The sequence below is a fragment of the Sorghum bicolor genome, chromosome 8 (genome assembly GCF_000003195.3).
Source record: "Sorghum bicolor cultivar BTx623 chromosome 8, Sorghum_bicolor_NCBIv3, whole genome shotgun sequence".
Lineage (NCBI taxonomy): Eukaryota > Viridiplantae > Streptophyta > Magnoliopsida > Poales > Poaceae > Sorghum > Sorghum bicolor.
In genome coordinates, this window is record NC_012877.2 from 62,329,630 (window position 1) to 62,343,242 (window position 13,613).

The window sequence follows — 13,613 nt, forward strand, 5'->3', positions numbered from 1 at the left end:
CTAGTCTCAAAAGATTCGTCTCGTCAATTCCGACCAAACTGTGCAATTAGTTTTTATTTTCGTCTATATTTAATGCTCTATGCATGCGTCTAAAGATTCGATGTGACGGGGAATGTGAAAAATTTTTTTTGCAAAATTTTCTAAGAACTAAACAAGGCCTAAAAGCCTTACCAAATCAGCACACAAGAGAATGGATCCTGAAGCCAAAAAAAAAAGGTCAAAAAAGCCGAAGTTGCCGTTTTCACTTCGGCTTCCGTGTCACCAACGTCCGGCACAGCCATGAGGGAACGTCACTCGTGGCGTACTGGCGTGGTCGAACGCTGAAGAAAATTTTCTCTCATTTCGTCTATAAATAATAATACTGAACAAAGTGCAGAAACTTTCCCTGCAGGCCTGCTGTCAGCCTGTCACTGGATCTCACCGTCGTACGGCTTCCTGCACGATCGGATTCTCCGGCTGCAAATCCAGGACGAGAATTACTAATAATTCATAGCGTACTCATCTTCCGATTGATCATCCCTTCAACTTCATCCCAAAGCCATCCCGGAGTACATACATACACAGCTGAGAGCTGACAAGTGCATTTCTATCCGAGAGTGTACCTGCCATTGAGATTAAAGGTTCAGAAAGCTAGCTGGACTGATCGATAATCTCATAATCCCCCTTCGTGTACCATGCACACTGCCTTCAATCCCACTTAACACTGACCTCGATCTGATCCATTCAAATTTCACTGTCCCAGGACCATGATTATTCGTGCACGCAAATGCATGTGCATCGACCCAGAAGCTATCTCATGGCTTTCATTCAGTATATAATCGAATATCCCCTCCTGTGTGTCTACTGAATCCAGAGATAGGTTGTTAGTAAGAAATTCTATTCTGTCATGTCGTTCAAGCTTCAGACCACAATGGCAAGCGGACTACGCGACGAGACCAAGCCTCGGCGGTTTGATCTCACCATGTCAAGGAGGACGAGGAGGGCAGCGGCAGCAACCTCGGCCACCGATCGCCATCAACAAGATCATCATCAGGCCGTGGAAGTGGAGGGATTGGGATTCCAGCCGGTGGTAGTGGTACAACCGGAGCGACAGGATCCATATGGCCTGTTCTGCTTGTCGGATCATCTGCAGTCACGGCAACCTGAGCTGGATGCTCACCAAGAGCACGAGACGTTAGAGCAGCGCTCTCAAGACACCAACCAGGAGCAGACATGTCGTCGTCTTGAGAAGAAGGACGATGTGAGCGAGGCGCAGCATCAGGAGGAGGAGGAGGAGGAGGAGGAAGAGTGCCAAGGTAACTCCCGTAGTTTCTCGCTGCAGGAGCTGATAGAGGACGAGGGCGTCGTCGACGGCGGCGTGAAGAACGCCGTCACCGGAGGCACGGAAGAGAATGCTGCTGCTCGTGAAGTTGCAGAAGGAGCTGCAGCAGAAGGCGAGACAAAGCGACCTGGACAGCAGGTGCCGGGAAGGAGGGTGATCGGAATGATGCGCCGCTACGTGAAGGTCCGGTCCATCAAGCCCAAGCGTGCATCGCCGGAGAAGAACGCCGCGCTTGTATGGTGAGTGCTGACGACGCTGAACTATATCGTTGGCTGTTGAGGTTAGCGGGGGGAAAAAAGGATCAATGAACTGTGTAAATTAATGAATTGGTTCATCTTGTGCAGTTTCTGTGTTTTCCCCTTATTAAAAGAAAACGTAAATGTGTTGTTGATGATGTGTTCTGGTTAGGTTTTTTTTACTGTAATTCAAGCATGCAATGTAAACCATGTTGAGAGTATATGATGGTGCAATTGTTCCTAAATCCTAATCGAGGCGAGTATAAATGTATAATTCTTAACAAAAAAAAATATGATGAAGTTATGCTTTGTGCATTCTCAGATACCAACAAATATCTGACTTAGGGGAATAATTCATAATCACGAGCGCCAACCATCCGAGGACGAGCAATAATCTTCTACCCTAACCAACAAACTGAGACGCGGTCTCCACCTCACCCGAGCCCTCTGCTCCAGCTTAACGTAAGCAGAACCTTGGGAGTTTTTTCTACCTCGCCCGAATGGTAGGAAAGCTTCCGACCCTGCTGGCCTCACTTCCATCTCGCCCGAGGGACGGGACTTAAGCCTTTAGCAAAACGAAAGGGCTACGGCCCACCACGTCATCAACTCTTTTACATAGGATGTACCTTACCCAAACCACGCGTACGCTTGTCATTCCACCACGACCAAGGCTTTCATGCATTCACAGTGACTGTCATACTACCACAGTAACAGTCATAACGGCCACTATGCCACCAACTCTCTTCTCTACTCAAATAGGATTCGATACCCATTTCACAGGAACCAATACGACTCCGAGACGTGGTGCCAGGAAGCGAAAAAGACTGCACGACCTCGTTCGAGACCTCCAACTACGCGCCAAGCCTCCTGTTCGTCCCGGATTTAAAGGAAGAAGACGTACTTGAAGACTTCTTTATTTTTCTTTCCTTTTGACTACTCCCAAAACATATACACCCCTACTCTTGATCTATAAAAGGGCTTGGGGGTCCCCTACATGGAAGGGGGGATTCACGAACACAATACACGAGAACAACCACAGAGATTCTCTCTTGAACAGTTTGTAACCTCTACTGCAAGCACATGGTGCAAGAGCAACATGAGTCGCGCTTACCACTGACGTAAGGACCTACCCAAAACCAGTATAAACCTTGTGCCATCTTGTCCAGCATCCGAGCCTTAGACGCGCGCAGAACACAAATTTACGCATTGGTTAGGCTCTCGGCCGTTTTACACAGACACATCCATTCTAAATTATAAGATACTTTGTTTTTTTTTCTAGATACATATCTTTTGCTACACTATGTTTAGATACATAGTCAATTTATCCAGAAAAGAACAAAAACATTCTTATAATTTGAAAAGGAGAGTACAGCACACGATTATTTAATCATAAACTGTTTTACATGCATGCTCTTTATTTTATCCCTAAATGCAAGCCAACATATGGCTTCCACTCAGCTCTCACTTTATTCAATCACAAACTGTTTTACATCAAGATATCAGCTTGACCTTGCATTTTCAGTTTGGAAAAGCTTTCAGTCACACTCAGATCTGAGGCCATCTTCCTCTCACTATCTCAGGACTGACTGGAAACAATTACATCATGCTGATCCTCCCTCGGTGGCAAACTTGTTAAGGAAGGACAGTATTTCCGAATTCACACTCTCGGCCTCTTCTTGCTGGACGAAATGGTGTCCCTCAATGATTGAAACCTCAAGATCTGGAACATTCTCCTTTAAACCGCCACTCTTGACGTACTCCTCAGTTCCAAAGGACTGCAGACCAACGTCGTTCTTGCTGAGTATGAATTTTGCAGGCACTGTGATTTTCGATCCACTCCAAGGTGCAGTGAGTCTCCAGTTTCTGCAAAGGCCATATATATATATATATATATATATACATCACTTCAGTAACAGAGCGGTATCAGGTATGGAAATCAAACAGAAGGCATCGATGCAAGAGGAGGACAGACGGTATGGAAATTACGTTACAAGCATGCGGTAGTAGTTGAGGGGTCCTGTGAAGCCAGTCTTCTCAAACTTTTCGGCAAACTGTCCCAGTTCTTCATCTGTCATCCAGGGAATTGGCGACGAAGGTGCCTGAAGAAAGTCTATGATCTCTACCCCAGGAGGAGCAAGTATCTCATCGATTTCCATGGCGTAGAACTTCTTTAGGACTGTAGCAACATCATAGCGAGCAAATGCCCTTTCAGTTCTCCCTGGCTCCTGCGAGCATGTATTATCGATGGAATAAGATATTGTGGTGAATATAGTAAAGACTAAAGACAGATCACCACTACAAGCTGTACTGCTTTAGCATGTAGTTGCGTCCTGGTTTTCCACGGAACCCTGCACCCCGGAACTTTTTTTCTCGAAAAACGCAGGCGCATCATTCTATTAAGAAGTAAAAGACACCCATACAACACACGTTCAGCACAAACACACAACCCACACACATACATTACTCTCCAGCTGTGTTTTTAATTTTATAAATAATTTATATTTAATATTTCATACATATATCCAAACATTCAATGTGATGGACAGTAAACTTTAACATAACAAACCAAACGGAGTCTGAAATTACAAATTTGAAGCGAAAAACGCCCTTTCAATACTCTGATTATTATAATCTATCTATAATCCTGAAAATCCTATGCATACAAATTATCCAAATACTAGGTCCTAAAATGAAGAGAGGATTCAAAAACCAAAAAAAAATTAAATAATGAGTAAATTGCACTAACCATACAACAACTAATTAAGTGGGTGCATGTTAGTCCAACATCTTCTAATTTGTCCAATTTAATATGACAACTATCTAGGTGGGTGCTTATTGGTCCAACATCTTCTAATCTATTTAATTTGAAGTAATAACTTAGTTCATTGATGCGTGTATGTTCCAAGCAGTGTCTTAATTTGTACACTCTAAGTCTCTATCACCAGAAGCTACACACCTTAACACACTCAAAACACTCAACTTGAATTATTTACTATATTATGATATTATTTTTCTGACTCTGGCCAAATAAAAGCTTACATTTAGTTTCTATTTTAAATTTGAGTATAGAAAAAGTCATACCGTTAAGAGAGACATAAAATGGTAAACTTATGAGGAATCAAATGCTCACTACCTATCCTTCTAAAACTTCCACGAGAATTTGTGGAAGCTCCGCATTATGTTAATTCGTTAAATTGAGTTTTAAGTTTTTACAAGCCAATTAACCTCCCCCTCTCTAGGCCTTTCCTATTCTTTGGACGGTGCAACTATTACATCGTCTTCTTTTTTGTGTCTACTATATTTTTTTTGTGTCTACTACATCCTTTAAACGGTGGCAACCGCTTTTTATTTTATTTTTTCTTAGCTTGGTAAACCTATATAAGAACTTGGTTAGCTCGGTTATAGGTAGAACCAAACAAAAAAAAACCAAAACCAAATTTTGTTGATTCTCGTTTTTGAAAAAAAAAACCTCTCGGTCCCTGATTCTTATGATATGGATAGCCCACGTATCAGTTCAAGCCAGCCATGAATGATAATAGGTTGGGATTAAAATAATATTATGGTATAGAAAGAAAAATAATCGGTTTGGAATTTTTTATATTTATGAAATTAATGACAGCTTTTATATTTGGCCGGATTCATAAATGATATCGTATAGTAAATGATTCAAGCTGACTGATGGAGGAAATGAGCATGCTAGATTCTATAGCTTGCAATGATAGTGATTCAAAGTGTATAGAGATGTGTTGTTACGATACTTGAACCGTATATGCACGAATAAGCAAGTTCTTATATCAAATTAAACTTATGAAAAGATTGTGGATCAATATACACCCACCTATGTTGTTGTTGTATTAAATTAGACAAATTACAAGATGTTGAACTAACATACACTCGGATACTTATATGGTGAGTGTAATTTACTCTTAAATAATAGAGCCAGCGAAAGGAAAGAAATCTCCACCAGGAACTGATTGATGTAATAGCCATCACCGAGCGGGACAAATCTGTCCGTCAACGGGCGAGAGCCGCGCGGGAAGTAGGGAATCCCCAGGACAACGGCGGCGCGCACCCGGTCCGGCCGGAACAGGCAGAGGTGCCACGCCACCTGCGCGCCCCAGTCATGCCCAACCACGAACACCTACAGATCCATCATCCATGTCAGATTACGATGGTGAGGTGAGAAACAAGCTAAAGACGACGGCACCTTTGTGAGTTGGAGGTGGTCAAGGAGCGCAACCAAGTCGCCGACGATGTGGAGGATGGAGTAGGCGGCGGGGTCGGTGGGCACGGACGAGTCGCCGTAACCACGGAGGTCGGGGGCCAGCGCGCGGAAGCCGCGGGCGGCGAGCGCGGCCATCTGGTGGCGCCAGGAGAGCCAGAGCTCAGGGAAGCCGTGGATGAGGAGGACCGCCGGCCCGTCGGCGGGGCCGCGCTCGGCGACGTGGAGCGAAATGCCGTTGACATCCGCGGTCCAGTGCCGCACCTCGGCGTCGGCCTCAACCTCCATGCTTTGCTGCTCTGCTTGACGCGCTACCTGCTCACGGTGACTTGCATAAATACAAATTATCTGAACCTCCTGGCTCGTTCTGGATCACATGTTCCATACCCATACGTGCACGCGTCGATTACACCTTGTGCCTACAACAAGCCTGCAATGGCTACCAGAAGCAACACAACTACGCAAGCTTTCAGCACCAAGTATTTTTGTCACATGCTCTTTTTATTCATATTCATACACGCAAGCCAGCAAATGCTTAGCTCACACTTTATTCAAGACTTTTTCAGTTCAGAAAGAAATGGAGACCCATCGTACATCAACAAAACATCAAGATGATGCCTCCTGGCTAGTAAACTTGACGAGGTAGGAAATCATCTCCGAATTCACCCTCTCGGCCTGCTCTTGCTGGAGAAAATGGTGGCCTTCAATGACGGTGACTTCAAGATCTGGAACAATGGACTTGAATGCCCCGCTGTTGATGTACTTCTCAGTCCCAAAGGACTGGACACCGATGTCCTTATCACCACCTATGAACTTCACAGGGACTGTAATCTTGGCTCCGTTCCAGGGTGCAAGAAGCCTCCAATTCCTGCAGTTACCACACCTTGCAACTAAATCACATACAGTGTAATAAGGCAGCAATTTATAAGATAAAAATAGGAAACAGGGTACGGAAATTACGTCTCCCACATGCGGTAGTAGTTGAGGGGCGCAGTGAACCCAGACTTCTGAAACTTTTCAGCATATTGGCCTAGTTCTTCCTCACTGATCCAAGGAAGTGGTGAGGGAGATGCCTCGAGAAAGTCTATGATCTCCACTCCAGAAGGAGCACTGAGATTATCTATTTCAATGGAATAGAACTTTTTTAGGACAGTCGCCACATCATAACGAGCAAATGAGCTTTCAGCTCTTCCAGGCTCCTGCAAATATGAAGCTTGAATTTTTCAAACAGAGCGCCAGACCCTGAACTTGAAAAAGGTTTGAAGCTACTGGTGCAGACTGAAGACCAACTTGGTGTTTGAAAAAATTACTGTTGAAATACCTCGACCTGTTTTATTTCCTAATAAGAAAGTGAGCTCCTGCTTCAAGTTTGAGAACATAAGGTAAAACCAAAGATTCAAACTGAAAATGCTAACTGAAATTTTGCATTTCCCCCCATGGCTGAGCTTAGAGAATGCTCTCAACCATATGCAGGCCTGATACATAGCACAATCATAGCTAAGCAAACACGCATGCATGTGTGATCTTACGAGGGTTTGTTAAAAATTTCTGCAAAGGAAGTTTGAAGGCATCACACATCCAATAAAATCATATGATCAATCAAATCACCGCACTTCGCTAAATAAATAATAAAAAAATCTTACAAATCTCTACAGTTACTACTGTTCAACTGGCATGGGGTAAACTGCTACTGAAACCTTCAGCTGCTTCAAATTCAATGTGTTCTCTATGAACTGATGTATTAGAGCAAGAGTTTCGGTTCTGTGCAATCCAGCAACGACAAATAGATTACTTCAATTTATTGATGGATGCAAAAATGTGTCCACGTTCATCGCTAGAATTGCGTTTATTTGTGGGATCGGAGGGAGTACAAAATTAGGCAAAGTAGATAGCATGGTTGAGCCAGGGCTGCCAGGCAAGAGAAGATCGGATCAGCACCTGGAACTGGTTTATGTAAAAGCCATCGCCAAACGCTGCGAAGACCTCCATGACCGGGCGAGGGTGACGAGCGAAGTACGGTACCCCCAGAACGACGGCGGCGCGCACCAGGTCCGGCCGGAACAGGCAGAGGTGCCACGCCACCTGCGCGCCCCAGTCATGCCCAACCACGAACACCTACAACAGATCCATCCACGGCAGATGGCGGCGCGCACAGGCAGAGCCCAAAAGGTTCAGTCACTCACGATGGTGAGGTGAGAAACAAGAGCACGGCAGGCGGAAAAAAGGCGGCACCTTTGTGAGTTGGAGGTGCTCAAGGAGCGCGACGACGTCGCCGACGATGTGGAAGATGGAGTAGGCGGCGGGGTCGGACGGCGCGGAGGAGTCGCCGTAGCCGCGGAGGTCGGGGGCCAGCGCGCGGAACCCGCGGGCGGCGAGCGCGGCCATCTGGTGGCGCCACGAGAGCCAGAGCTCCGGAAAGCCGTGGAGGAGGAGCACCGCCGGCCCATCCTCGGGGCCCCGCTCGGCGACGTGGATAGAGACGCCGTTGACGTCCGCGTTCCAGTGCCGCACCTCGCCTGCGTCCATTGCTCTCTCTCTCTCTCTGCTGCTTGCTTGTCTCGCCGGTTGCCGTTGGCCGCTTTGTTTCCTCTGGTTACGTAGAGATGGCAACGGGTTTTTTATTAGCCCAAATCCATAGTCATAAATACAAAATTTGTCCGCTAAAAAATCCATAATCCATGATGGTTTAATTTGGTGTCCAAACACGTGCCCATCAGGTCACTGGTAGTTGCACATGGGCACAACCACATAGCAACAAAGAGAAAAACAGAACATGAAACTGTATTTATTTTTCTTATTTTTCACTTGAATGAACATATCATCTTATATATGTCTCTAAACGTACTAGTTTAATAGAAAAATTTAGGATATTGTGGACTAATATGATTGTTTTGCTATAATGGATCGGGTTTTAAAAATCTATGAATTTATGGGTTTGAGTACTACATGTCTACATCCCCAGACTTATGCCCACAAATCCATTGATTCTGGATTTTTGCCCATTAACAAACCCATGGTAGAGAAATTAACTCATATCCTTGTCTTAATAGAGTATAAAAACCCATTAGATTTTAGGTATCCATTGCCATCTTGACTAGTATGCTAGTCAGTCAAAAATGCGCTCGATGTCCACGTTGCACTGTTAAGAAATGGCCAAAGTCTAATCGTTCAACAAATAGTATTTAGATTATTTTGTGAAATTCGTTCTTCTGCACCACGTGATATCATGTCATCGTTTACAAGTCAACTCTAGTATTAGCGTTGATGTAGATCTGAGCTTAGGTGCAATTGTTTTCCGAGCAAGATGGAGCTTTCTTGTTGGGCAAGGTGCGAGCGTAGACAGTCGGCACATATGAAATTGTTGGCGCTAGCAAACAGAGTCTGAAGACTTGACTTCAATTTCCACAGAACTGTAGCACTATTTTTCCTCTAGAAGTAATCTATGGATGAACTAGAATAAAATTCATTTACGCGTTGAGAAACAGAGCAGGCCTCAACGACGGCCGCAGCCAGCCATGGCAGCATACTACAGGGGATATCTTGAGAATATACACCATTGCAGGCTTTGCAGCTCAAACTCAGGGTTAAGGCCTTGTTTAGTTTCTAAAAAGTTTTTTTAAAAAAAATTCAGATTCCCCGTCACATTAAATTTTACGGCGCATACATGAAGCATTAAATATAGATAAAAATAATAACTAATTATACAATTTACCTGTAATTTGCAAGACGAATCTTTTAGACAATATTCGTCAAATCTATATATATATATATATATATATATATATATATATATATAATACTAAAAGGCAAAATTTCAGCCAAAATTTTGGTCTGGTCCAAATTTTCGTCTGCTCTTTTCCTAAACCGGCTTCGACTCGTACGGATTCAATCCCGGGCACGATTAGATTAGGTTATAACACAAGTTACGTCCTGAAGCGCCCCTGGTAAACCAGAAACTCAAATGTGATACAATACTAGTCCCAGAAGGCTAGTAACACATTTATTACATCAGATAAGTTTTAGCGCAGTAGTCTTGGAAAGCGTGGACAAGGAAGGCACGCTATAATAATAAGACACCAAAATACAACACATGTCCAAAGGACCCAGAAACAAACGATATCGCCATCGAACATCTGACGAGTCCCAATGCCACAGGCTTAGTTGGGTGCAGACACGACCTTACTCGAACGCCACTTCGGGATCGAAGTCCGGATCTTCCTCTGTTTAATAAAGCAAGGGTGAGTACAAAGTACTCAGCAAATCCAACCTTACCCTACGGAAGAGGATAACAATATATATGCATATGGATAGATCAAGGATGAGGCTTAGTTTTATTTGCATAAAGCTATCTTTTTACACATGCAAGGTTTCATTTCACAAATACTGTTGTAAAAGAACTCTTTTTCTACATATGATAGTATTTCTGAAAATGGGGGTTTGATCACAATTTTAAGTGTTGTTGAACCCTTGTTCCCACAACACAATGGCAGTCAACCATTTATTTCCAAAATCACACTCTCTCACATGTTTTCACTCATATCAACCCATCTAGTTGTTGAAACCAAACCATAACCCGTCCGAGACCGCGGACACGGCTATCCAGATAGATTTACACTCTGCAGAGGTTGTACACTTTTCCCACAAATAGGATACCATAACTTACACCGTCGTGCAAGCACAGATCCATCAAAGTCATTACCCTCCATAGCTAAGTAATGGCGCTCACCACGGGAACACTAAGGCCACATCTCATGATACCACAATAATTCACAAAGCTCTTTTCATATATTTTCACAATTTTACATACATCACTTAGTGTCCCGTTGCACACCTGCCTCCAGGTGATTGCCATACTAACTAGAGGGATTTAGACTAAGCCTTTCCCATGCAAGGCGAGTGGTTGTACGATAAATGAGTTAGGCAAGATGAATCATCAACTCAGTCCTTAATCGAGACAAGGCGGATATTTTCACGCTTAACCCCGCAAGGTATAAGCCACAACACCAGGGCATCCCCAAATAAGAGATCCCATCCGTCCCATCTCCATAGTAATCACATCTATAACTTGTTCATTAACCCTTTCACAATACCCACAATTTATTTTCACCACTCACACCTTTTACTTTTAAAATCATTATATTTGGGAAAATATAGCGATGAGTATCCAGGATGAGTAACAAGTCCTAAGCATACTAAATAATAATATTTCTGTCATAGCATATTATTTGTTCCTAGGTTCGAACAAGACAATTACCGGGTAATATCAATTCAAGGATGGCTATTCAACAGGTTTTAACTAAGCAGCGAAAATACTTCGTACATATATCGTACATGCAATATTTAAAACGGCTTCTACGGGTTGTGTTTAAAAATAGGATCAATATGCATCAAAGGGGATCGGTTGGACTTGCCTCCGTCGGCGTCCTCGGCAAACTCCTGCTGACAGTCCGGGTCCTCGGCGTCAAACTCGCGGTACTCGTCTCCAACGTTCTCGTTTTCCGGCTCGTTCACTCCGTCAACTAAAATACGCGACGAACGACACAGACAACAGGCACAGATAAATAATCATATAAATTCAAATGAGCTCCAAAAATCATGAAATTAATATGGGAGGTAGATCATGATTTTAGATGAATTTAGGAAAAAGAATTATTAAAATCAGAGTTAGCATGTGGCATTTGTGAAATGGCCGGAATTTAATCATGCGAAAAAGGCTAACGATGATTAAGGAATGGATGCTTCACGTGGGCATTTGTTTGGCTGATAGTGCATGTTGCATGCATATATGTACTATTTGGAGTTAATGCTTGGCCCACACATGCATGGTTAGAGAGAAATTAGCAGGGGTCATTAGAACTCTTCTGTATGTCATGGTTCTATTCGTGGAGTTCTTGGCAGTGAACCGGTACAGACAAATACATGGAAAAAAATACAGAAAAATACTACAGAAAGACAGAGAAGAGCAAGGAGATGCTCATGAGCTGCTCACCTCGTCTTGCGACGACAGTCGAGCTCGGCTTGTGCGTATGGCCGTATACGGTATACGCGAAGTGAGAGCGAGTGAGCAAGTGAGTGAACGTGTTTCTCGGGTGGTGAGAGTGAGCACCCGAGAGTGCCTTTTTATAGGCCAGAGTGCTCAGCTCGTGGCCATTAGAATTGCTACTGTAGTGCATGGCTACACAGGACGACAGGACGGTGGACGGTGCCTAATTTTCATGCAAAGAACGATGTCCCATTTGCATGCACGTTGCATGCAAATGGACGGTGCCTAATCACCATGTCCTTGCATGCAGGTGCATGCAAATGGTCGGTGGCATGTCCTGCATGCATGCATGAGATATATATTCATGTAGGTGCACTGCTATGTTTTCTCGCATGTAAGCTTGCTGGTACTTGCTATTATTTGTGCGCGAAAAATAAATATGGATGGATTAGATGGAGATACTATAGAGCTCAAATTATTTTATAGTTTCTGAAATATATTTTGAAAATAATTTTTAATGCGAGTGATTTTTGAATGCGAATTTTTGGGATGTTACAAACCTACCCCACTTAAAAGAAATCTCGTCCTCGAGATTCGGCTGGGTCCTAAATAGATGGGGAAACTCTTTTCTCAGGGCATCTTCTCTTTCCCATGTTGCTTCCGCTTCAGTGTGTCTACTCCATTGAACACGACAAATTTGGACTGTTGTCGTTCGAGTTTGCTTGGTGACTGTATCTAGGATTTTTATTGGCACTTCTTGATATCTTAGGTCATCTTGTAAATCAACTGTATCTGGCGATATTTGTTCCTCTGGTACTCTGAGACATTTCTTCAATTGGGAGACATGAAACACATTGTGTATATCTGACATTTCTTCAAGTAGCCGAATACGATAGGCTACAGCTCCAATCCTCTGTAATACTTGATATGGTCCAATATACCGAGGTGCTAGCTTGCCTCTAACTTGGAACCTTCGAGTTCCTCGAATAGGAGAGACTTTGACATACACAAAATCTCCAACTGCAAAACATAACTCTCGCCTTCTTTTATCAGAATAGCTCTTTTGACGTGATTGTGCCTCTTTCAATTTTTCTCTGATTTCAGCTACACGATCTTCTGCTTCTTTTATAAGGGCTGGTCCAAGCAAGGTTCGTTCTCCAACTTCTGACCACATCAATGGGGTTATACATTTTCTTCCATACAGGGCCTCAAAAGGTGACATGCCCAAACTAGCTTGGTAACTGTTATTATAGGAGAACTCTGCATAAGTTAGGCTTTTCTCCCAATCTTTACCATATGTGAGCACACATGCTCTTAGCATATCTTCCATAATCTGATTTGTTCTTTCAGTCTGACCATCTGTTTGAGGATGATAAGCTGAGCTAAAATCTAGCTTGGTTCCCAAAGCTTCATGCAAACTTTTCCACAACTTAGAGGTAAATTGGGTACCTCGGTCAGATACAATCCTACTTGGTACACCATGCAATTTGACTATGTTATCCACATATAGCTGGGCTAACTTGTCTCCACTATATTTGGTGCGTACAGGTATGAAGTGAGCAACCTTGGTAAGGCGGTCCACTATTACCCATATTGAATCATTTCCTTTCAGAGTTTTGGGTAATCCATTCACAAAATCCATGCCTATCTCATCCCATTTCCAAACAGGAATAGGCAATGGCTGGAGCAAGCCTGCTGGTTTCTGATGCTCTGCTTTAACCCTTTGGCATACATCACATTGTGCAACAAATCGTGCCACATCAGCTTTCATGCCATTCCACCAATATCTTTCTTTTAAGTCCATATACATCTTGGTGGCACCAGGGTGGATAGAATAAGCTGTGTTATGGG

General features: G+C 43.5%; 1 protein-coding gene across 1 annotated transcript; it reads right to left on the reverse strand.

Annotated features, from left to right (window-relative positions):
* LOC8071538 lies at positions 2,878–8,381 on the reverse strand. Its single transcript, XM_002443610.2, has 8 exons — positions 8,012–8,381; positions 7,718–7,894; positions 6,740–6,978; positions 6,393–6,647; positions 5,765–6,146; positions 5,522–5,698; positions 3,544–3,782; positions 2,878–3,420 (listed from the first exon to the last, which is right to left on the reverse strand). Exons 1-8 carry the CDS (start codon positions 8,303–8,305, stop codon positions 3,159–3,161), a joined length of 2,025 nt encoding a protein of 674 aa, XP_002443655.2. The 5' UTR covers positions 8,306–8,381; the 3' UTR covers positions 2,878–3,158.